This window comes from Podarcis liolepis (genome assembly GCF_965112155.1).
Source record: "Podarcis liolepis genome assembly, chromosome: 2".
Classification (NCBI taxonomy): Eukaryota; Metazoa; Chordata; class Lepidosauria; order Squamata; family Lacertidae; genus Podarcis; species Podarcis liolepis.
This window is the reverse complement of record NC_139555.1, coordinates 63,169,722-63,192,038: the sequence shown is the minus strand read 5'-3', so window position 1 is coordinate 63,192,038 and position 22,317 is coordinate 63,169,722. Positions and strand designations below refer to the sequence as shown.

Below are 22,317 nucleotides of genomic sequence, written 5' to 3'. Positions count from 1 at the left end.
ACAGAGTCTCTCCCCCACCCCTGCCCCAGTGACTGACCTCAGCAAGCTATGTTCCTACAGTTTCGCAGCACTATTATTTTTATTTCCAGCAGCCATTTTTGTTGTCAGGTGACTGCCACCAGAGGCATTAAGATCATCCCCCTAGGGCAGCATACAGCTAAACGGATAGTGTGCTTTGAGCAATGACTTTTAGCTGTGCAGTGTAACTGCTCTGCCCTCTCCTTTCCCTGCGCACCACCTAAATCTGCTCTGGAGGGTTGCAGGGAAACCTGGAGCATATTTTGGGAGGGCATGGGGGAGGAGAAGGGGACTTCAGTGGAATTTCATTTGGATACTGCCCCTTCCCAGTAAAAGATTATTTCTGAGATTCCGAGGCCCTTCTTCATGTGCCTCCTCCTTGAGAAGTTTGGAGGGTGGCAACATGAGAATGGGCCTTCTCTGCAGTGGCTTCCTGTCTGTGGAATGCTCTCCCCAGGGAAGTTCGCCTGGTGCCTTCATTATACACCTTTAGGTGTCAGGCAAAAACGTTCCTTTTTAACCAGGCCTTTGGTTGATCTGATTTACATCCTATGCCCTTTTAAAATGGGGGTTGGGGGGTTGGGGGGGTACAGTGGTACCTCGGTTAAGTACTTAATTCGTTCTGGAGGTCTGTTCTTAACCTGAAACTGTTCTTAACCTGAAGCACCACTTTAGCTAATGGGGCCTCCTGCTGCTGCCGTGCCGCCAGAGCCCGATTTCTGTTCTCATCCTGAAGCAAAGTTCTTAACCTGAAGCACTATTTCTGGGTTAGCGGAGTCTGTAACCTGAAGCGTATGTAACTTGAAGTGTATTGGGTTGTTATTTTTATTTTTATTATGTATTTTGTGGTTTTGTATCTTGATTTTATTCTGTGAACCGCCCTGAGACCTCCAGGTATAGGGCAGTATATAAATTTTAACAACAACAACAATTACTATTTTCATTTATCACTACATTTATCACTACAACTGTATCCCACCTTTTCTTGGAGTTTGAGATGGAGCTCAAAGGGAGCACACACAATTCCCCCCCCCCCCCGCCTTTCCATTTTATCCTCACAACCCAGAAAAGTAGGTTAGGATGAGAGATAGTAACTCACCTGAGGTCACTCCATGAGCTTCATGGCCAAGTAGATATTTGAACCCTGATCTTCTGGGTCCTAGCTGAATGACCCCTACAGCACGTTATGTGTCTATGGAAGTGAACCCATGGAGACTGCATGTAAGCACAACAGAGAGAGAGGCCTCTTTTCTTGTGGCTAATAATTTGGTTCCCAAATAACACGAGATGACCAGGCCGTGTGGGCTAATGTATTTATTTGGGAGTTTTGTTATACAGAGGCATGGTGCAGTGCTAATGCAAAGAGCATCTGGTGAAGAGACAGCAAGCCCAGTGTGTTCTTGGTTATAGAATTTCAGAACAAAGACATCCCACAAGCCAAAAAGTCATGAGTCGCCCAAGAGGCCCCCTAAGTGAGACACTTGCAATATTTAATTAACAACATCTTTTCTCCTCCAGCAATTCCTCTGTGTTCCTCTTGAATCGAGCTGCCAGCTCCAACCATGGCAGTGTGTTACAGTTGGGATAGTAATACATCCTTCCTCTTGCTCTTTGTTTTCTGGGAGAGATGCCCAGGGAAACAGCAATACTAACAGAAACTACACATCTGCTTTGCATGCAAAAGCTCTTGTGAACTGGGAATCAATTTTGCTCATAAGATCTTTGGCATATATCCCTATCTGGGACCTTTCAAGAATGGGGAGGTCAAGGCTTCTGCTGTGAATCTGAGTCCAGGTGTTTGCAAGGAGACCTGACCGCTGATTTATAAGCAAAGGATTTAAATTTAGGCTCGATGCTTAACTGCCCCATTGAGTTCAATGGGGCTTACTTCTGAGTAGCTGTGCAAAGGTTTGCGCTGCTCAATGTTGTGCATATTGTCCCTGATTCATCTTGCTTTGTAACTTACACGAGGGGCAGGTTTATGTGAAACAACACATGCTTGATAACTGATTCCCTAATGGAAAATAAACATAGAGAAATTGTTTTTTGTAACAGATTATCAAAACCGTTTCTTTGCACTGTAGGAAATGGTTAGCTGTGCACATACTCTTGCAGAGTGGATATCATACATTGTTTCAAAGTCATTGCTACTATTTACATGCAGTATCAGTATACATTGTTTGTGGGGGGGATTCATTGTCACTATTTTGAAGAGGAAAAAAACATACAATGTTTTCAAAAAGCCCATTAGGAAAAATGGTATCCCTTCATCGACTAATTGTTGTGGTTTGGTTTGTAAAAGCAGAGTAAAAATTCTCATTTCTCTTCAAAGGAAATCAATCTTCAGATTGATTTAGAAGGATTATCTTAACTGTAAGAAGAAGAATTATGCTACTGAATTTGAGTCCCTGGAGCTTGATAATACAATTTAGACTTCATGGTTTATTCTCACACTCAAAGGAGGTTGGATCAATGCAGTCACACTAGATCAGACGTCTCCAAATTTGCACCCATGAGGGCTAGCTGCAGACATCCAGCCCGCAAACATGGGCCTCCTCAGCAATGAGAAGCATCTCACACACATGGTAAAAGTGGAGAAGGCAGAGCCTGTGAAATCAGGGACAAGCAGATGCTTTTAAACCCCCTCCTCTACCCTAGCAGAGCTTTAGCTTTTCTTAAACTCACTCAGTTTTTCTTTAAATGCAACATCACTAAGCAGTTCTTCAAAAATTGCTTGGAAGAGGGCTTAGACCTGGAGAGGGAGTTTTAAAAGTCTGTACCGGGAACCAAGGATATAATCAGTTTATTCTTTCAAATATAACTTTGCTTTCTTTTCTTTTCCTTTCCTTTTTAATCCCTCTCTCAGGGAAAGCAAGAGGTTTCTTGTCTCTCTCAGAAAGTTCAGGGATATGCTATTACTGATACATTTTGTATCTCATGTTTTCAATTTCCTTATCTTAGCTTCCCTCGGCTGCAAGCAACAGTGTGTTCTAGAGGCTGCCCGCATGGCTCAGGGAACAACAAGGAGCCCTTTAGAGATTCGTGGCATCTTTCAGCACCTTCTCCCAGATCAGTGCCTCCCTCCCACACACTCAACGACATGCAACGCTTCCAACTGCTAACTAACCGAGACCTTCTTCCTGGAAGATCCAAAGCTGAGCTTTTTCTCTGCCACAGTGTTCTCTTTGTCAAAAGCTCAATCAACCGCTGTTGCTTTTACACTCAACTTTCCCTTTTTTCTCTTGTCTCTACCATGCTCTCGGGAGGAGTGAAAAATCTCGTAGTTGATCCCACGAACCTCTAGAGGGCATCAGCAACCTTTCCTTGTCCCCATCAGTCCCTGCCCTCACTTTGCTGCTGCTTCTGCAAAGGACAAGTTAACTGGCTAGAGAGAGAGAGAGAGCTAGCTAGCTATCTGAGAACGGTACCTGATGTACCCATGAGTTCCCTGCCTGTGGGACTGAAATTTATCGCTTAGGCCTGTCAGTCACAACAGAGGGCCTCAGCGTGGGATCCAATGTGTGATATGCTCTTCTCCCTTGCCATTCCTCCGGTGAAATTGGAGCAGCAGCAAAGTATCTGCTTGACCTCCAAGCCCGAGGGGCCAAGCAGCTGCAGGGAAGAAGCAAACATTTTGTAGCACTGGGTGTTCTTACACCTCTCCATGCTGAGTCAAGGAGGCAGAACTCAGGTCCTCATGGCAGCAGCAGCAGCAGCAGAATCTCTGTTTTGGCTTCCCTGAGCCCCTGCTGTTGCTGACTACAGCAAGCGGAGGCATAAGGGCTTCAAAGTTGGGTTGACAGGTTGCTTGAAATAAGTGTCGGGGGCAATGGAGAGCAATGGGTTAAGGCAGATATGTGCAGGTCCTCTTCCCTGAAACAACCAGATTCCATTGGTGGATCCCCTTTATAATAAGTCTGGGAACACTATGTAAGAGCATTAGAAGAGCTCTGCTGAGTCTACTCCAGCTTCCAACAGTGGAGATAGAACAAAACTATTGTGGCCAGTAGCTACTGATAGCCTTGGTGGATGGAAGCAGTCCAATTGTTCTTTGTGGTCCTATATACACAGGGCTTGTGATCTCCATATGCCTCCAATGGTGCCTGCTTGAATCACCTGATGGTCTGCCCTACCCTGCTTCTCCTTGTCCCCACAAATGGGAGCCTTTGACTAGGGGGGTCTGCCGTGAGTCTGCACTACCAGAGCAGCAGAATGGCGGCAGTACGTCCATGCCACGTGACAAAGCTAGGCTGGCTTGCTCGGCTACGTTTCCAAGGAGCCCACCGCTTGCAGTGTCCCCTGCCTGCTCTCCCCCATTGCGAGCCATGCATGATCAGAAGGAAACAAAGACGGGGGCCTAGCTTACTCGTTCCTGGCTCCCCTTGAATTAACACCTAAGGCATGCTCCTGTCTTTAAAGGTTAGTGGGATAAAAATAGAGGATGCCTGCAGAATCAAGGGCAAGTGGGGCAAACATCTGATACGGCCCTGCCCATGCCAGTCAGAGTATCGCCTACATGGCAGCGCGTTACACAGCATCGCACAGGGAAATGGGCTGGACGTGGGTGGCCAGATTTGAAAGGGAGCTTCTCTGGGTAGCACAAAATAGGAAAGTCTGTTTATCAGGTCCTTGATGGTGGTGGCAAGTGGAAAGGACGCAGCAAAGAAGCAAAGTCCAGTCAGCCAATTCCAGTCCCAAGCAGCCTCCTTTTGACCTTTCCATTACACAGGAGGCATTCCTGACTTTGGCCAAACAAGGCACACTTGCCATTTATTTATGGTTATTCAGGTAATACGCCATGCCACCTTATAGCAGAGTGGGTTGGGAACATGAGCCCATTGGCAAGGCCCACTTTTGCTGTATCCAGCCTCTTTTCTAGGGGAGCCTAACTGAAGGAGTCTCTTTCTCTTGGAGTCGTCGTCCTTGCACAGTCTTATACAGTCTTTAAAACGGGCCTCAACCTGCTGATATTGCTGTCATGAGAAATATAACTGATTTGGGAGTCAGTTAGCTGTCCGTCTTTCAAGTCCTAGGTCAGCCCTGCCTCTCTTCCCAACCCCTTCAGGAGATCTGCAGTCTTAACGGAGTCATACTGCACTACTCAGAGTGTCTCAGGCCTCCCATAGGAATACCTCCAGGCACACAGATTCTCATCAGAACAGGCTTTAGAGCAAATGCTTGGGTCCCCGCCCCCCAACAGAGAGGGTGTTTGCCAGGGACCAACTTAAGGCACATTAGTCTTGATATAGTATTGCTGAGGAAAGGTGGTCTTCATCATGCTCTCTTGTAACGCTTGGCTAATAATTATTGTTCCATAGGAAATGTTCCAGGCATTTATCAATTTTGGGACCCAGATAACATTCTGGACATTGGCTGCAGGGATGTCATTTTTATGTTGAGTGTTTCGCCTTTGCCTTCTGGACTGAGCAGCCACTCCACCTGTGTTGTGGTAGAATATTCCACGCCTCCGCCCCAGGATACAGGATTGCTTGGGTCACATCCCAGTGTGGATTTCCAGCACCCTAGAGCCCATGAGGCTAGCTTCTTTGGATACACAGGCTTGTGTAAAGCCAGGCCTTCTCTTTGGAGCTAAAGCTGCATTGCACAGATCAGCCACCAGGGGTAACTGCTGAGTGGGGTTCTTGGCCATGCCTCACCTTCATGTCCAGCCCCCCTGGTGTGAGGGCAGACTAGCAGCCACCGTCAGAATAGAGGGGGAAAGCCAATAACAGCTATCATATGGAAGGCAAACAAAGCTGTTGGCAGGCCTCTCCTCCTGTTCTCTCGTGTTGACAGTCTGCCGGGGATTATGCTGCAGGCTGTGTGTGTACAATTGTCCTCATCCCACAGGATGTTGCTGCGTGACAACAAAAGCAGCCAAAGCCTCATTAGACTCCCTTGAGCGAGGAAGTCACTGGTGGCTCCAGTCTAGCAGAGACAGATGAACGCCAAAAAAGCAGGCAAATGCTGTGAGGTTGGAGCCCATGGCGATCTGGTGTGTTGGAGGGTAGAATCTCAGCCATGTTTCTCTTGGTTTGAGAGTACCTCTGATCTGAAAGGTCTTCCCCACAAACAAATGGGCTCTGATCCATTCTTCTAAACCCCAGAAAGGAGCAGGCTTTTTGGGAAGGGATTACATCTGTGCAGGCCCAGCTCCTTCCTCCTGATGCTTAATGAGATGGGTGGGATTAAGTGGCTGTAGTAGGACTGCATAATATTTTGGCAACAGGCAACTTTGCAGGTTGTTTCTCCTTCTCTTCTGCTGTCCTAGGTTTAGGAGGTGCAGGGGGCTTCTGCAGGGAGGCTTCCCCGCTTCAGCCTCAGGCTTCCATTCCAGCCCCGAGGACAAATGTTGAAGCTGCGGATGCTGGGTGACTTGATCCCAGAGTCTTCTGAGTCAAGGGATACGTCTGAGTTGGTGGGTGACAGGGAGGTGAAGCGCTTCAGCGGAGAACGGACTCCTACCATGGGAGACTGCAAAGGGCTTTTGATGGTGGGGGAGCAGGTGTCCACATTCTTAGGGCTGGGACACGATGATTTCCTGGTTGTGCTTCCTGGGGGTGTGAAGATCCTGTGACTCTCCATGATGGAGGGTTTTGGAGACTGGGCCACAGAATGGGTGCCTGCTGTTCTCAGGCCATTGTTGGATGCTGCTGCGTGGCAGAGGGATGCCCCAGTGCTGGCAGGCATGGTGAAATACTTGTTCCCATTCATCCGCACTGCTTTGGGAGACTGCAGTGGGCTCTTGTAGGTCGGAGACTGGCTGCCTAGCAACCTGGGACTGTTGTTTGAAGACGCACTGGCATGCGGCGGTGCGGCGGAGAGAGGGAGAGAGACGCGCCTGTACCCGTCAGCCCTCATTGGCCTGGGAGATTGCAGTGGACTTGGGGAATGGTTGCCCACACTCTTAGGACTTCCGCCTGAGGGAGTAGCAGGAGGAGTGAAGGGCCTGAAGCTCTCTATGGCCACAGCTTTGGGAGAAGAGCTCTTCCTCTTGGCAGCGTTGATGATGTTTCTGGCCAGCAGCGCCTGCATCTGCCGGCTGGACTTGGGGTCGGCCTCTTGCCGAAATGGGGACACAGATCTTTCGCTCCAGGATGGAGACATGGGCGGAGGAGGCGGGGTCATGACACTGGCTACTCGAAAGGCCTCTATAAGCCCTTCCTCGGGCTCTGGAGTTTGGGCTGGGCTCACCCAACCGTCTAAACTGCTAGGTGGTCGGCGCAGCAGTCGGGGAGTCCACGTCGGGGAAGCAGGGAGGGACATCTTCCTTTCCTGTAAGGGGAACAAGAGATGAGGTCAGTGTCCTGCCCCTTTGACATCCTTCAAGCTAAGTTTATCAGTGGAAGGCTGGTATATTTGGCAGTCTGAAATGGTCACTGAAAGAGGAAGTATGGGTCAGAGAGCAGGACCTCTGAAATTCCTTTCCCAGCTGTATCAGTTTCTCTATGGGTGACCTTGGGCAAGGCACATGATCTCACAGAATTACCATTTCTCAATGAGATCAGGGAATAGAATATCCTGCTGACATCACTGTAAGAGGGAAAGGTTCATATGTGAGAACTAATCAGAAAAACCTTGAAAACAGAAGGTGGATAGATAGAGAGAGAGATTCCAGAAAATGACATACAGCTTTCAGCCAGACACAGGTAAGTTCCTAGTACAAACACTGTGCTTCTAGAACCAATGACAGTGATACACCTGTATGGCTTCCACTTGATACTATCTCCCACCCAAGAATTTTATACCTGCTAGCATAGGGTTTGGGGAAGGGAATGGCAGGGTCTGCAGGGGATACAACTAAAACCTTTCTTTGCTATCTGATGGCTTAACTAGCTGTGGAATATGTTGCTTGTTTTTAAACCATCATTTCCCTTTAAGCTGAAGGTCTTAGGTGGCTCACACACAAAGACATAGGCACACACAATTTTCTCCATCACATGGGCAACAATAGGAGTATTCACGTCCTATCCCTGCATATACAAACAAGTATGGTAGTTTAAATCTCCTCTGTCCTTATAAATTAACCCAAGGAATTCTGAAATACTTACTTGTATTAAGCAATGGTTTTGCCAGAACCATTAAAAAAAAAGGCTGTATATTTGTACTTTGAGCCAACCATTTCTGCTACAGGCATTTGCACAAGGGGGGGAAAAACCCTAATCAATGAATCTGGATGTTATGTTTCCCAAAACAAGCACAGGCAGGGATATCTCAGATCCCTTCTCTCCCAGCTGTGCCAGTAAAGAGGTAGGAAACTGCAAGAAGGGTTTGGTGAATGAGTAAATGTGACTGGAACCTACCTGGAACAAAAGTCCCACACTCTAGGGAAGAAGCAATGCAGAAGCATGCATGCTCTGACATTCAGGCCAGTCTTGCAGCCCTCAGTTACAAGGAGCAGCAATTACCATATTTGTCGCTCTATAGGACGCACCCGACCTTAGGAACCACCTTGCTTTAGAGGGGGAGAACAAGAAAAAAAATTCTCCCCCTCTCTGCTCAGTGCCCCTTCAGTGAAGCAGCAGGAGAAACGGAGCCCCTTCCAATTCTCCTGCCGCTTGGCTGAAGGGGCGCTGCGCAGCTCTCCCTCTCTGCTGAAGCCAGGAGAATCTTGGTCTCCCAGCTTCAGCAAAAGGAACCTGAAGCCTCCGGAGCACAGCGGGAACTCGCGCTGTGCTCCGAAGGCTTCAGGTGGCTATCCCTGGAGCCTGGAGAGCAAGAGGGGTTGGTGTGCACCGACCCCTCTCGCTCTCCAGGCTTCAGCGAAAGCAATGCGAAGCCTCCGGAGCACGAAGGGAACGCTCCCTCTGCACTTCGCGTTGCTATCGCTGAAGCCAAGGAGCCTGCATTCGCTCCATAGGATGCATACACATTTCCCCTTAATTTTTGGAGGGGGAAAAGTGTGTCCTATAGAGCGAAAAATACGGTACTTTTTGATAAAGGACCCAGGTATCCTCTGTTTCTGATATCTCAGCAGAATTAAGCTGTGCATTTTTGGACACTTGAAGAATGCATCTCTCTCTCTCCCCATCCCAGAATGCAAGCTCTAAGAGCTGGTTATGCATGCTATTTCTGTTGGATCAGGCCCATAGATGGTTTAAATGAAGTAGTTCCTCTACCAGAGGGCATAACATGTTGCATGGCCCCTCACCACTTAGATCACTGCATGTGGCAAATCTCCATTCAATTGCTGGTGCACATCAGGCAGATAAGCCACCCAGCAAGTTTTACTGCATGCTGCGTTCAAAGCATGAAGTTCAGTTCTCCAAATAAACATGAAAATCTGTCAGAATGTTGTGTGAATTTCTCCTAATAAACACGCTTGTTTGCAGATATGACCCACGTACCTATTTTTTGCACGCAATCTTCCTCAATATTATGCATGCTGTTTTCACTGATATATGCATCTCTACGCACACTTTCCCCCAATATATGCAATTTGGCAAACACTGGCTGGAGTAGTGTGAATTTTGAAGGGTAGCTGTGCTACGGTTCTCATACTGTTTTGGAAAATGAGAAGTAGGTAGGTTCATCTTTAAAGGTGAACTGAATCAAATTTCTCTCTCATCCCAACTCTCTTGTCCCATTAGAACCATGTGCGAAACCTGTGGCTTCCCACATGGTTCTAATACATCAGGCGTAGCAAGAGTGGACATATTTCACATTTATAGAATGTACTTTGCTTTTCCCTAGAATACTGAGGTCCTCAAACCAGAGCCAGGGGCAAAATAATGACTTGAGGGAGGAGCCAGATGAAAAATGCCAGCTTGTGGGGTGGAACCAATGAGCAATGAGCCATACACCGAGGCAACCTTCAGACACTAGTGTAGCCTGCCCAAATCTGCCGCCTTCCAGGAGTTTTTGGACTACAAGTCCCATCAAAGCCCTGTCAGCATGGCTGTGCTTGCTGGGGCTGATGAGAGTTGTAGTCCCAAAGAGAGACTGTGGCAGAGACTGTGTTAGGATAAATCTACATCTGAGTTACTATAGTTTAGGAATTCTAGCAGAAAACTTTGCAGCTAGCCAACAGAGCTACATAAAGATCTGATCAAAGACAGTAAGTGAATGCTCATATTTTATAAGTGAGGAACACTGAGAGATAAGCGACTGGAAGGAGGCCAACCAAGGCAGAATTGCTGTTGTTCCTTTTGCCTAGGTTCAATGCATGTGCTACATGTTATAAAGAAAGGCTGGGATGTTAAGCACAGGTTTTGAGGATCCTCTGTTCACTACTGTACAATTTGACCTGCTGTTCCTCTCATTTATGTAGAAGAATGGCAAGTGGTTCTTTGGTTTTTTTAAAAAAAGAAACTAACACACACAAAAACCAAGGTGCTGGTAGTACTCCTATCTTGATAAAAGTGCTGTGGGTACCAGCACAAAATGGTTGCCATGGGCAGCAAAAGGCAGGCAGGAAGGTGAGAGTACTTTGTACCAGTGAGTACTGTCACAAAACAAGCACTGCAAATAGCACTTGCTGTTTTGGGACAACCAGCTATAGAATAAGCAGTATAAGGCCAAGATGGATCAGAGGTGGGGTGGTGCTGAGTCTGACAACAGTTGTGTGATCCCTTCAATGACTGATGTCATGGTTATTGAGACATTATACTGGGTCAGATCACTGATCCAAATGGCTCGTATTGTCTACAGGACTGCCAGAGGCTTTCTAGGGTTCCAAATAGAGGTCCTTCCTAGCCCTGCCTAGAGTGGCAAGGAATTCAACCTGTGACCTTCTGCATTCAAAGCATGTGTCCTAGCTACTGATCTATGACCCTGCCAGCCTACAGAAACACTCCAAACTGCAGTAGTACCTCGGGTTACAGACGCTTCAGGTTACAGACTCCGCTAACCCAGAAATAGTACCTCAGGTTAAGAACTTTGCTTCAGGATGAAGCTTCAGGCGGCAGCAGGAGGCCCCATTAGCTAAAGTGGTGCGTCAGGTTAAGAACAGTTTCAGGTTAAGAACAGACCTCCAGAACAAATTACCGTAAGTTATTAACCCGAGGTACCACTGTATAAGAAAGGTGCTTCAGATGCTTTCTGTGATTTTCCAAGTCATATCAGCAGTTGGGCAACAAACATTACAAAGAGAAGTAGAATCTCCCTCTCCCTCTCTTTCTCTCCCTTTCTTTGTTCTTCCTATCCACTGCATGAACCTCTTTCATTTCCTCAGTGTGTTCCCCCTGCTACCAACATTTCACTGTCTGCCACTAGCGGAAATGCTGACACATGAAAATAAGTGGTTTGCTTACATTTCTGTGCCAAGGATTACAGAGGTTTAGTTCTTGCTCTGTATCCCACCCATAACTACATCACAGCAGAAACTATTGGAAAGAGTGCTTAAATTTCCTTTGCTTTCAGTACCCTATTGTCTATGGAGGCTCTGTTCCCTCTCCACTGTTGCAATGATGTTTCAGTAAAGGGAAGGGGATCTAGACGCGGCCAAACAGAGGAAGTTTAGACATGAAGCATCTGCCAAACCAGATGCATTTTGCGGTCACCTCCCATAGGCACTGTCTAAGAAGACCCATAACAGTGGCCCAAGGGGTCACAAAGATGGCAACCATGAACACCCATGTGCTTTAAAGGTATAGTATGTATACAGCCTCATTTTCACATATTTCCAATCTTACAATTCAGTTCTCCAGGTTTCCACGTCAGTTTTGCGATTTTTAAAAAATCCTCATGTAAATTCATAAGAGTATCTCTCCCAGTATAAAAAAAATGGTTTGTACGCAATTTTGCCAGTGTACAGATTTTGGCAAAACAATTTCCCCTAATATAATACTTTTAAATGTTATTATTACTAATAATATAAAAGGCAAAAGTAAAGGACCCCTGGATGGTTAAGTCCATGCATTTTTATGTACACTTTAATCTAGCAGTCACATTTGGGGGGGTATACATTACTTAGGGACGCGGGTGGCGCTGTGGGTAAAACCTCAGCGCCTAGGACTTGCCGATCGTCAGGTCGGCGGTTCGAATCCCCGTGGCGGGGTGTGCTCCCGTTGCTTGGTCCCAGCGCCTGCCAACCTAGCAGTTCGAAAGCACCACTGGGTGCAAGTAGATAAATAGGGATCGCTTACTAGCAGGAAGGTAAACGGCGTTTCCGTGTGCTGCGCTGGCTCACCAGGTGCAGCTTGTCATGCTGGCCACATGACCTGGAAGTGTCTGTGGACAGCGCTGGCCCCCGGCCTCTTAAGTGAGATGGGCGCACAACCCTAGAGTCGGACATGACTGGCCCGTACGGGCAGGGGTACCTTTACCTTTACCTTTATACATTACTTGGCTGAAAAACACCATTACAAAATTTGGAGGAACTGCAGATTTTGAAGATTGGTTGTATTTCAGTACTGTTTTGAAAAGTTGTGCAAAGAAGGTAGTTTCTTTCAATAGAAACTGAATCAACCCCCCCCCCCCATATCCCTAATCCAGGCAACAAGAGCCCTTGTCAATACCATTCAAGGGCACACTCCAGCTGGGTAAAAACCCTGGAGGAGAGTGTGGAGCAGGACAGTGACTTGGGAGGAGGAGTGTAGGAAGTGCTTAGGAAGCTATATTTGCTCCCTGGATCTCAGGTTCCCCACCTCTGACCTAGTTAAGATAAAGGGACCCCTGACCATTAGGTCCAGTCGTGGCCGACTCTGGGGTTGCGGCACTCTTTACTGGACAAGGGAGCCGGCATTTGTCCGCAGACAGCTTCCGGGTCATGTGGCCAGCATGACTAAGCCACTTCTGGCGAACCAGAGCAGCACACGGAAACATTGTTTACCTTCCCGCCAGAGCAGTACCTAGTTATCTACTTGCACTTTGACATGCTTTCGAACTGCTAGGTTGGCAGGAGCAGGGACCGAGCAACGGGAGCTCACCCCGTCGCGGGGATTCGAACCGCTGACCTTCTGATCAGCAAGTGCTAGGCTCTGTGGTTTAACCCACAGTGCCACCCACGTCCCACCTTTGACCTAGTTAGTTCTCCCTAATACTACCATTGCCATCACTGCCACTGCTTTGGGGGAAAGCGGGTGAAGGAGAGGAAAAGCCTTCAGTCATTCACTTTGTGTTGTGATGGCAAAGGTGGTATCAGTGCTGAACAGGACTCTCTGTTGTGTTTGTTTACTTTGGAGGCTGGGCACTGTATGGTTTCAGTACAGAAACTTCATCCAGCCACATTTATTTTTAATGGGAGTACTGAATCTCAGCAGGGCTACTCCCATTTCTCTGCAGCGACACCCTGTCATTTTGCAAACCCTCTGTTTTGTTTGGGTTTTTTAATCCATTCTTTTTGAGGTTGTGCATTCCCTCTTACCTGTGCTGGAACGCACAGGCAAACTTTCTTTTTTTAAAGGGGACCAACAGAGGCAAGTCTATCCCGCCCCATCTGCTCTATTATGTGCAGCTGGGATGCCAGGCCTTTGTGGCTGTGGGTGTACACCGGGCAAAGGCTAAAATGTGGTCGGAACACAATACTTCGGCTGATTCAGAAGAAAAGCCTCAGTGCAATGCAAGCTTATGGGTTTTGTTTTAATGCTATGTAAAAATGTAGAGTGGTTTTTAAATAAAAATAAAACCCACTTCCCTCAGTAGATGTGTTAGCCTAGTGAAACAGAAACCTGCTCCTAGTTTTTGCTCTAGCCTAACTCAAGCATCTTGCAATCTTATCCTAAAAGTTTCCATTACACTTTAAAAACCCAACTGCTCAGCAGCAAAGGGAAGGCAGTGAGCTGAGGAATGTTTCCTTGCTGCTTTGTTTCACAGGGCGTTGCCTTCGATGGCCTTTTGTTACAAGGCAGACTTTGGTCACTCTCCCATCCCTTCCTCAGGAAGAGACTGTGAACCCCTCCAGATTTATGTTCCTGGAATCTCACCCAGGTGCCCCAGTAGCAAAAAGCTCAGGTTCTGCGCTTCCTGCCATTGCTGTACTGGCCAGCAACTTTGGAGGTAATATAAGGTCTGTATTTCCCCAGGGCTACGTGACAGAAGAAGAAGATCCTATATGCATGACCTATTTATATGGCCACCTCTAGCACTGCCATAAAGAACTGTTAACCACTGGCATCATGAATGAAGGCAGCCCTGTGGTGGGTAGGAATGAATGAATCTATTTTGATTCCGCTCAGTTTCCAATTTTAAGTTCACTTCTCCACAATCTTTAAGCTCAGTTCTGCATTAATAATTTTTTTTTTAAAGTTCTCATGAAAATCCACCAGCATCTTAAGCACCCATTTCTCCTAATATAGGAATTTATGAATGCAGGTTTGTCTAATATAATGCATTTTTGTATGTTACCCTCACTAACATGTGCATTTTTATTCACGCTTTTCCATAATGCTTGCACATGTTGTTGTAGAACTGCATTGCAAAATTCAAGAAGTGCAAACTCGGAAGCATATTTTGATTCCTGTATTGTTCTGGGACGTGCAAATTTAGGCAGGTTTGCATAAAATGGTGAACCAGACCAAAATTCCCCCTCACCTTCTCTAAAGATGGGTAACATCCCGTGGTGAATTTAGCATTGCTCCTGCAAATGTCTGACTTTCTCCAGACTTGACCAGAAAGTTTAAAAAAACAAAAACAAACTCCTGTGCTGTGTGGAACCATTTAAAATGTCTTTACAGGGAATATTGTTTGTGTCACACACAGCAGTCTTTAATTCCTTCATCACTAGACTATGAGAAATCTAAAATGTGCACACCCGAACACCTGCAAATGGACAGTGCCAAGTTTTGTTTTTCTCTTCCGAAGAGGCTGCAACATTTAAAAGACAGAAGAGCTTAGCAATGGTTTGGTCTCCTCTGATAGGGCATGTGTTTCCATTTTATTGAAATGCAATTGGGATGGAGGTGAAGAGGGCCTTACTGGCTCCTCATCAGATCAATACGACTTCCATGCAATTTCGTTTAATGGTGTTTTATGGTTTATCATTGAGCACCTCCCTGGAATTTTATGACGTGGCAGTGCAGAAATACTTTTATAAATAAACTTAATTGTCAACATTGGTGGAAACGTCTATCAAACTGGCTAGAGATTTGCATAAATATGCATAAAGGCTTCCATCTTAACTAATTCCCCAAGGATTCTGTCAGACATTTCTGAAGGAAATGGTAAAAAAGACTGCTATATCTCAACTACAATGCAGATATCTGTGGCCATAAACAGCAGTACCCTATGTGGACATGTAACTTCAGAGCTGATGGCAAAAGCCTTTGCTCTATAAATACCCAGCTATCCCATAGCACTTATCCTGTAATTTTCCTGCCATCCCTGTAACTATCCCATCTTCTCCAACCTACGTATACTGCTCCTCCACAGGCATTTGCCCTATAAATTCCCTAGAATTACAGAGCTTCTCCACATGTTCTCCTACTGGGGACACGGCCTACAATTGCCAGCCAGTTAGCTCTGCTGGAATGTAGCCTACAGCAATTGGCAAACTCAACTCTAGGGCTCAATCCAGATTTTAGTCCTGCTTCGAGGAGACCCCTTGAAATCAATGGACTTAATAATTAGCTACTGATTTCAATGGGCCCACTCTTAGCATGACTGAGTCTGGAGCCAAACCCAGGGGTCAAGCTTGTAACGTTCTGTTGTTGGGAATTTTCACTTGTATGAAGCTTCGATGCACGGTACTAATTTTGGCCAGGGGTAAAGATGTGGAACTGAACAAACACTGTCATGTGGGATTTGCATTTAGTGCTACCAGCCAATGGAGGTTGTTGGCTCACATGTATGATTGGTAATTCTACCTGGAGATGCTTGATTTTTTAACTCCCTTCAGTTATGTCCTCACAGAAGGATTTGTCTGGCAGCCTTGTGGGATCACAAAGAAAAGACAGAGATGTATAGAGAGACAGAGAGAGATTCAGAGACAGAGAGAGAACTAGATTGTGTCCTTTCGTGGCAATGGGTTGAGTAAATACACTGCATCTACTTTTTAAATTTATTTGAGCTGGTTGATCCAAACTGTCATGGGATTGGGGAGAGACTGACTATAAAGTACTACACGTTAGATTTAATGGAGATTTGGTTGCTCAACATGAGCACCTGGTTTTATGGAGCTTGTCTATTCCCAAAGGACAGTCTGTAGTTAGCTTCCTTCAAGAGACACTTCTTAATGCCCAAAATTAATGAATGAATGAAATCCACTTGTGCGTTTTGTATGCAGGACTTTATTGGCCTCCCAGTTTTGCAACTAATGCATGGCTCCTCGTGGTCTTAATGATACCCCAGGTTGTCAGCTGTATTATGTAATGCCTGGTGTGTCTCTTTTGAGAGAAAACGACAGGTGCTTGATTACTCTGCATAACACCAGACCATAGACCCCCATAGACGATGCTATGCTGAAAGACCTGCATAGCTGACTTCAAAGTCTGTGTGGAAGTAAAACACTGCAGGCCACTAGCCTTTGAGTGGGGAGGGTGTTCCTTACTATCCAAATCCCAGGAGAAATAAACCACCTGGAGAACTTCAGTTATTGGGAAATACAGAAATGCAGTAAGTACCTAAACTTCTTTTTGACCAGTGTGTTGGTGGTGCTGTCAGCCCCAAATACTCAGTACTCTTAATCAAATCCATGGGAGGTAATGAAAGAGCAGTAAAATTAAAAGAGATACTTTGAGGTTTGCTTTATTTGCCTTCTGGTCTTTTCAGAGCACATTCTGTGCTTCCTCTGCCCTTGTCCAACAGCCATGAGGGCCAGAAACATATTTGTTAAAACTAAACAATTAAACAATCACAATTTTATGCAGAAGACACTGCACCATGGGATCATATCCCGTACACCCCTGATTTCTGTTAGTATTTGCTAGGGTGGACAATCTTGCCTCTGCTGTGGGGCAACTGCAGAGTCACTTTGAGAAATGCTACTGGTATTCAATCTTCACAATCATCCTATCGTCTGCTGTATAAAACTTCACTATGATATTCACCCAGGGCTAAACAGTGGCACTGAGCTATATGTATGCCTGTGCCACAGTTGTTTAGAAGCCTGCTTTTGCCAACTTTAATAAGAATATTATCTTAAATATGTCTGGGTACAGATTTTTTTGTGTAAGATAACAACAGCACACCTGCAGAAACCTCTTTGGCCACCAAAGGAACAATTTCAAGTGTGTCTTTAGCCTAGACCCTTCATGATGGGCGGGGTGGGCTGGCTAGTGTGTGGCTTTCCAGATCAGCAAAACAGGGTAAGTACATCAGCATTGCTGTGCAGTACAAATGGGGTGCTTAGAGGCTATTTGCATCTTCTCTTCACCCTGAAGTAATTCTCAGTGTTGTTGTCTAAAGGATACAATGAAAGAAAAGTAGAGAGTGGGGAAATATACAAAGCAGAAACATATGGGAAGCAGAAACAGGTATCAGTGGAAGTGACATTGTCCGAAATCAAAGATGTTCGAGTGAGGAAAGGAGCGCATGCCTTTTGGCGTCAGCAGAGAGCAGAGGTCGCAAGCAGGTCATGCTAAAGTCTCCGGATGCATAGAGAACAGAGAAAGAAAAGTCTTGCAGAGCAAGGAAGAAATTCAGAAGGCAAGGCGGAGAGATGAAGCCAGAGATTTGATGCTCCATAAAGTTTCTGGGCAGCAGAAGAAAGAAGGCACCAGACGCTCTTCCTGTTTCAGTCAAGCTTCTGCTAACAATCTTCTAGGACTCCTATGCTTGGACTACTTTTATGCTCCTACTGTGCACTGCATTCACACACTCTTTAGCTCCCTTTGGAACTTAAATCTGCACAAATTTATGGATCCGATTGCACAAGTTCTGCTAGGCCAAGGCATCCCAGGATTACGTTAAACTGGGCTTCCACCGCAGACCTTGGCTGCAGAAATGCCTGAGGGGAGCACCTGTCTGCTCACTTGAGCTCAGTTTCCTTAGTGTAAACGTTGTCTGGCCCATTGGAGTTTGAGATACGGCTATATTGTATGCAAATCCTATTGGATTTGTAACCTGCAAGCTGTCTTCATTTTGCTTTTTTTGCCTTTTTTTTTGCACACCACCAATCAGCAGCTAACGATGACACCGGTCATTTGCCCAAACCCCTGTACAGATACCATTACTTGTAGTAAAAAGGTCTCCACACCTGAGGCTCAATTCCAGCATTCTTGGTGGAATAAGAAGGCCTTGGAGCTTGGAAGACTCCTTTTGCTCTCGGTGACAAAATTCTTGAAGGGTATTCAAAAGGCGGCTCCTGCGATGCTTCCATGCTTGTCTGGACATTCTGAGGGGCAAGCGAAGTCCCGGGTGACGGGGCGAAAGGAGCAGGATATGGTCTGCCCTGGCTGAACTGGGCAAGTGGATGAAAAACAGGAGAAGGAGGCAAGGGAGATGTTGGGCAAGAGGCCTGTCTCATATACATGGGCTCAGCAACCACAGGCTTGGGCGGCGGTGCCCCTTTTGGTAAGGACCTCACAGGGTCTTTGGCTGGGGAAAGGATGAACAAGGAGGACTGAAGCTGGTAAGGCTGCTGCTTGGAGATCTCCAGCTCCTTTTTGGAAATCTCGCTCTCCGACATGTTGCTGTTGTACAAAGGCATAGGAGCAGCTTTGGGAGATCTGGCTGGACTTTTGGGAGGGGCCTGGAATGTGACTGGGGAGAGATGAGTTTCTGAAGCGTATTTCCAGGAGGGAGGGAGGGACATGGTAGGAGAAGGTGACCTGCCTATGTCTGGGTGCGATGGAGACTCAATGACATACTTCTGCATCCTTGACTGCCTTCTGGCAAATAGTTCTGCCCCCTTTCCTCTCGCCTCTGATAGGCTTTGGTTGGATTTGATCATCGGCTTGGGTTGTATTCTTGGTGACCTTAAACACGAAGACCACTCTGGGGCATTATCTGCAGGAGCCTGGGCTGGTCCTTCTATTGATCTGTTTTCAGGCAGGAAGTTAGAGGCCTCTGCGCCCAGAGCAAATGGCTCCTCTTCCAGACTGGATGCTCCTCCTTGTCCTCTCCCCTTTTTCCTGTTATCTGCTCTCTGGACTAAATTCAAGAGATCTGGATTAGGAGCCACTTTGGGCTTCTCGACAAAGGTGAACATGGACTTCTTTGTTGCTCTGCGGGCTACGGACTCCTCCAGAAGGCCTGTTTTGGTTGCTGGTGACTCCCTGTCCTCTCCTCCAGGAAGAGGTCCTGGTCTGCTGTCCACATACGTAGCCTCATGGGGAACAGGAGCTTTCTGTTCTTCAGTAGGATACAGCGCTGAGTAGGCCGGAGGTGACCTGACCCTAGTTACTGGCGGAGGGCTGGAAAACGTCTCTGCATAAGTGGGTGGAGGAGGAAACTCAGCCACAGGACTCTTCTCTACTGGCGCCTGAGCTGCAGCCAGCAGTCGAGTCCCAAATGGTCTTGCGGTTCGGTTCTTCACAGGCAACGGTTTAGACAAAGTCAGGCGTACTTCACAGTACTGCTTATTAGTGTGTGTCACAGTCTCGCTGGGCTGCGTGTCGGTAGCTAGCATGGGTTTCTCTTCCTCAGCAGCAGGTGAAACGTCCTTGTCCTCAATGATTGGTACATCCGGCTCCTTGTTGAGAATCTCTCCGTTCTCCTTCCTGCCAATCACTGGTTCACTCATTGGCTTGTCGAGAAAAATATTGTTTTCCTGATCGAGAACAGGTGCATACAGCACCTTGTCAGGGATGTTGTTGTTGTTATTCTTGCTGTCAATATTTGGCAAATATGGTTCTTTATCGAGAACATTGTTTTCCCTGTCTGTATGCAGTACGCACGGCGCCTGTTCAAGAATGGTGCTGTTATTCTCCCTGTCAGCAACAGGGACAGCATCAAAAATAGGCAGTATTTTTTCCGTATTGTCAACAACTGGCACTTGCTCAGTAACTAGTGCCTTTTCAAACTCGTTGGCGATAAGTTCATGCATTCCATTGGTGGAGGCTGTCCCCGTAGTTTCCTTCAGGTACACGCTGAGAGGGATTTGCTCAAAGTCTTCAGCCGGGATTTCCTCAGAGGTCAACGTGGTGTGGATTGTGGAAAAGGCCTCCTCACTTCTTATTTTATGCCTTTGAGAGCCCTGTGTGTTATCTAGAGTCTGCTCCAGAGCCAGGCTTTTCTCGTTTTTTTCCATGCTGCCTTTTTGCCCCCGCAACTCAGAGTTATTGGCACAGGATAATCCTTCCGATGCTCCAATGTCTATTGAGGCCTGTTTCAAATGGGGCTCTTTCCCATGTCTTGGGCTGCTTTGGTGCTTATGAGTAGCTCTGGGGATGCGTTCGGCCCCTGCTTGCTTCACGTTTGTTGTCTTGGGGGCTTCTAAGGTAAAAGCATTCACCCGCTGCTTGCGCCGGTGAAACAGAAGGACCCCTTTGGAGTTGGAGCTGGGTGGGGTTGTCAGCTGAGCTGCAATTCTCTGGCTCCTGGCTTTTGCTTCCTTCAGCTCTTTCTCAGAAAGGCTGGCACTTCTCGAAACATCTGAGGAAGAGAAAGGATACAGAGGACAGTGTTAACTCAAGAATCAAAGAGTCCCAGAAAACATACATACATACTACACATCTACCCAACTGGAATACGATTAATTTAAACTAAAACTTGTTGGTCATAACCCAGAAAAAAGCACCTGTAAAGCATATACAGAAAGCAGTAACTCAAAGCCAACAAAATCACAAGCCACAGAAGTATATAGTTGTCAAGGCTTTTTTTTTATATGCTAATGTATTTCGGCAGATAACTACCATTGATACTAAGTTGTAATCATAACATAAAATTAAAAAGTGGCATACTAGACACAGCTGACCAAAATGAATATGGTTGTCATTGTTTTAAATGCCAGCAATAGCTGCATAATTATTGCTATTAATAATAAAAAGTGGACAGCAGTACCCTGTTGTACACTCTGAATACCAGTTGCTAGGGGACAACAGCAAGATTCGTTGCACTAGGGCAAGAGAGGGCTTTTAACTCACTTTAATTGCTCTAGCCTAAATTTCTGGTATGCAGTTGAATCCCATAAAATACTGGCAGCCTGGAGGCAGCCTTTTTCATTCCTGCAGAACAATTGCTAGTTATGCTGCAGGTGGCAAAAATAGTTGTTTAGAATACAGAAGCCCTGTCCCCTATCCTATGGTTACCAGATTTTTTTTCAATGAATCTGGGGACATTTTTAAATTATTATTTTTTTTGAAGCTGAGTAGCAACAGGGAGTCAGTAGTGGGGATGGTGAGGCAAAAGATCCTGGGTCCAAGCACACATGCATATTGTATAAAGGTGCAAAGCCCTTATTTCACACCCTGAGGAACAAATGCGCAGAGTTTTTTAAAAAACTGGGCAACTCCCAAGCCTCTCCCAATCAGTCAAAACAAAGGGGGAAGGGGGCAGGAGATCTGTACCGCCGGACGCCCCCGGTTCCCCTTTGGCAGTGGTGGTGGCAGCGGCAGTCAGCAGCCCAGAGCACAAGACACATCATATAGGGACTTCCGGCGAGGAAAAATGGCGGGCGCCACAGCAGTGAGCAGCTCCTGAAGCCAGCAAGAGCCAACTGCACTACCAGACTGGCTCTGGGCTGCTGAGGCTGCTGCTGCCACATTTCCCAGGGACAGATTTGCAAATCTAGGGACATTCCAGGGACGGAATTTGTCCGGGGACAGATTTGCAAATCCAGGGACCATCCCCGGGAACTGGGGACATTGGTAACCCTACCCTATCCACGCATGCAGAAATACTGGGTTTTGATGATGGTCTTTAGAATACTGTAGACTTCACTGTGACCCACTGTGTCAGAGGGCAGAAAATGCTGGGGTGTTTTTCAAGTGCATTTCAGTGTATCACTGTTTAGAACTTTTGGGGACTGGGTTTCTAAATGGGCTTGAGAATTGAATAATGAAAGCAACAAACAAGAGCAGCAACAACGAGAGCAACAACATTGTTTTTCTTCCACTTTTCAGAAAATTCAACTTAAGCACTATGTGAATGTTTTATGTATTTCTACTATACATCATGTGCCCAGCCTTAAAATCTGTCTTATAAATATATCAGATATAGAGCAAGGGTCCACAGGACAGCATACATATGATTTTCAGGTAAATGCCAACCAAAGTAAATTGAAGCTATTCTGGCCTTTCCTATCAATGAAGTTTAATGTAATTAAAGCAGACATATAACAGAGTGGGCAGTCATCACACTATTTGGGAGGGCTTGGAAGTTAATCATTGATTGCAAGAATTGGGAACTATTTCCTCATCCCAGCCTTGCATACAATTTTTTCACTCTCCTTAGTGAATTATGTGGACCTTCCCTCACACCCCAAGTCCCTGCTCCCAGGACCATTGCATATGTGCATAACTGCCTGCCAGCAAAGACATT

The 22,317-nt window shown here is 46.4% G+C and overlaps 1 protein-coding gene across 3 annotated transcripts in view; it reads right to left on the bottom strand.

Moving 5' to 3' along the window:
- Positions 1-1,317: 1,317 nt before the first annotated feature.
- The window catches only part of SYNPO (synaptopodin), an 82,482-nt gene continuing 61,482 nt past the window's right edge, over positions 1,318-22,317 (bottom strand). For all 3 annotated transcript variants that reach the window (XM_083488322.1, XM_083488321.1, XM_083488323.1), the window contains exons 4-5: positions 18,092-20,430; positions 1,318-7,293 (exon numbers count right to left, since the gene is read on the bottom strand). In XM_083488322.1, coding sequence (XP_083344448.1) covers positions 6,292-7,293; positions 18,092-20,430 — 3,341 coding nt within the window. In that variant the 3' untranslated portion in view covers positions 1,318-6,291. The remainder of the gene's footprint in view (positions 7,294-18,091; positions 20,431-22,317) is intronic.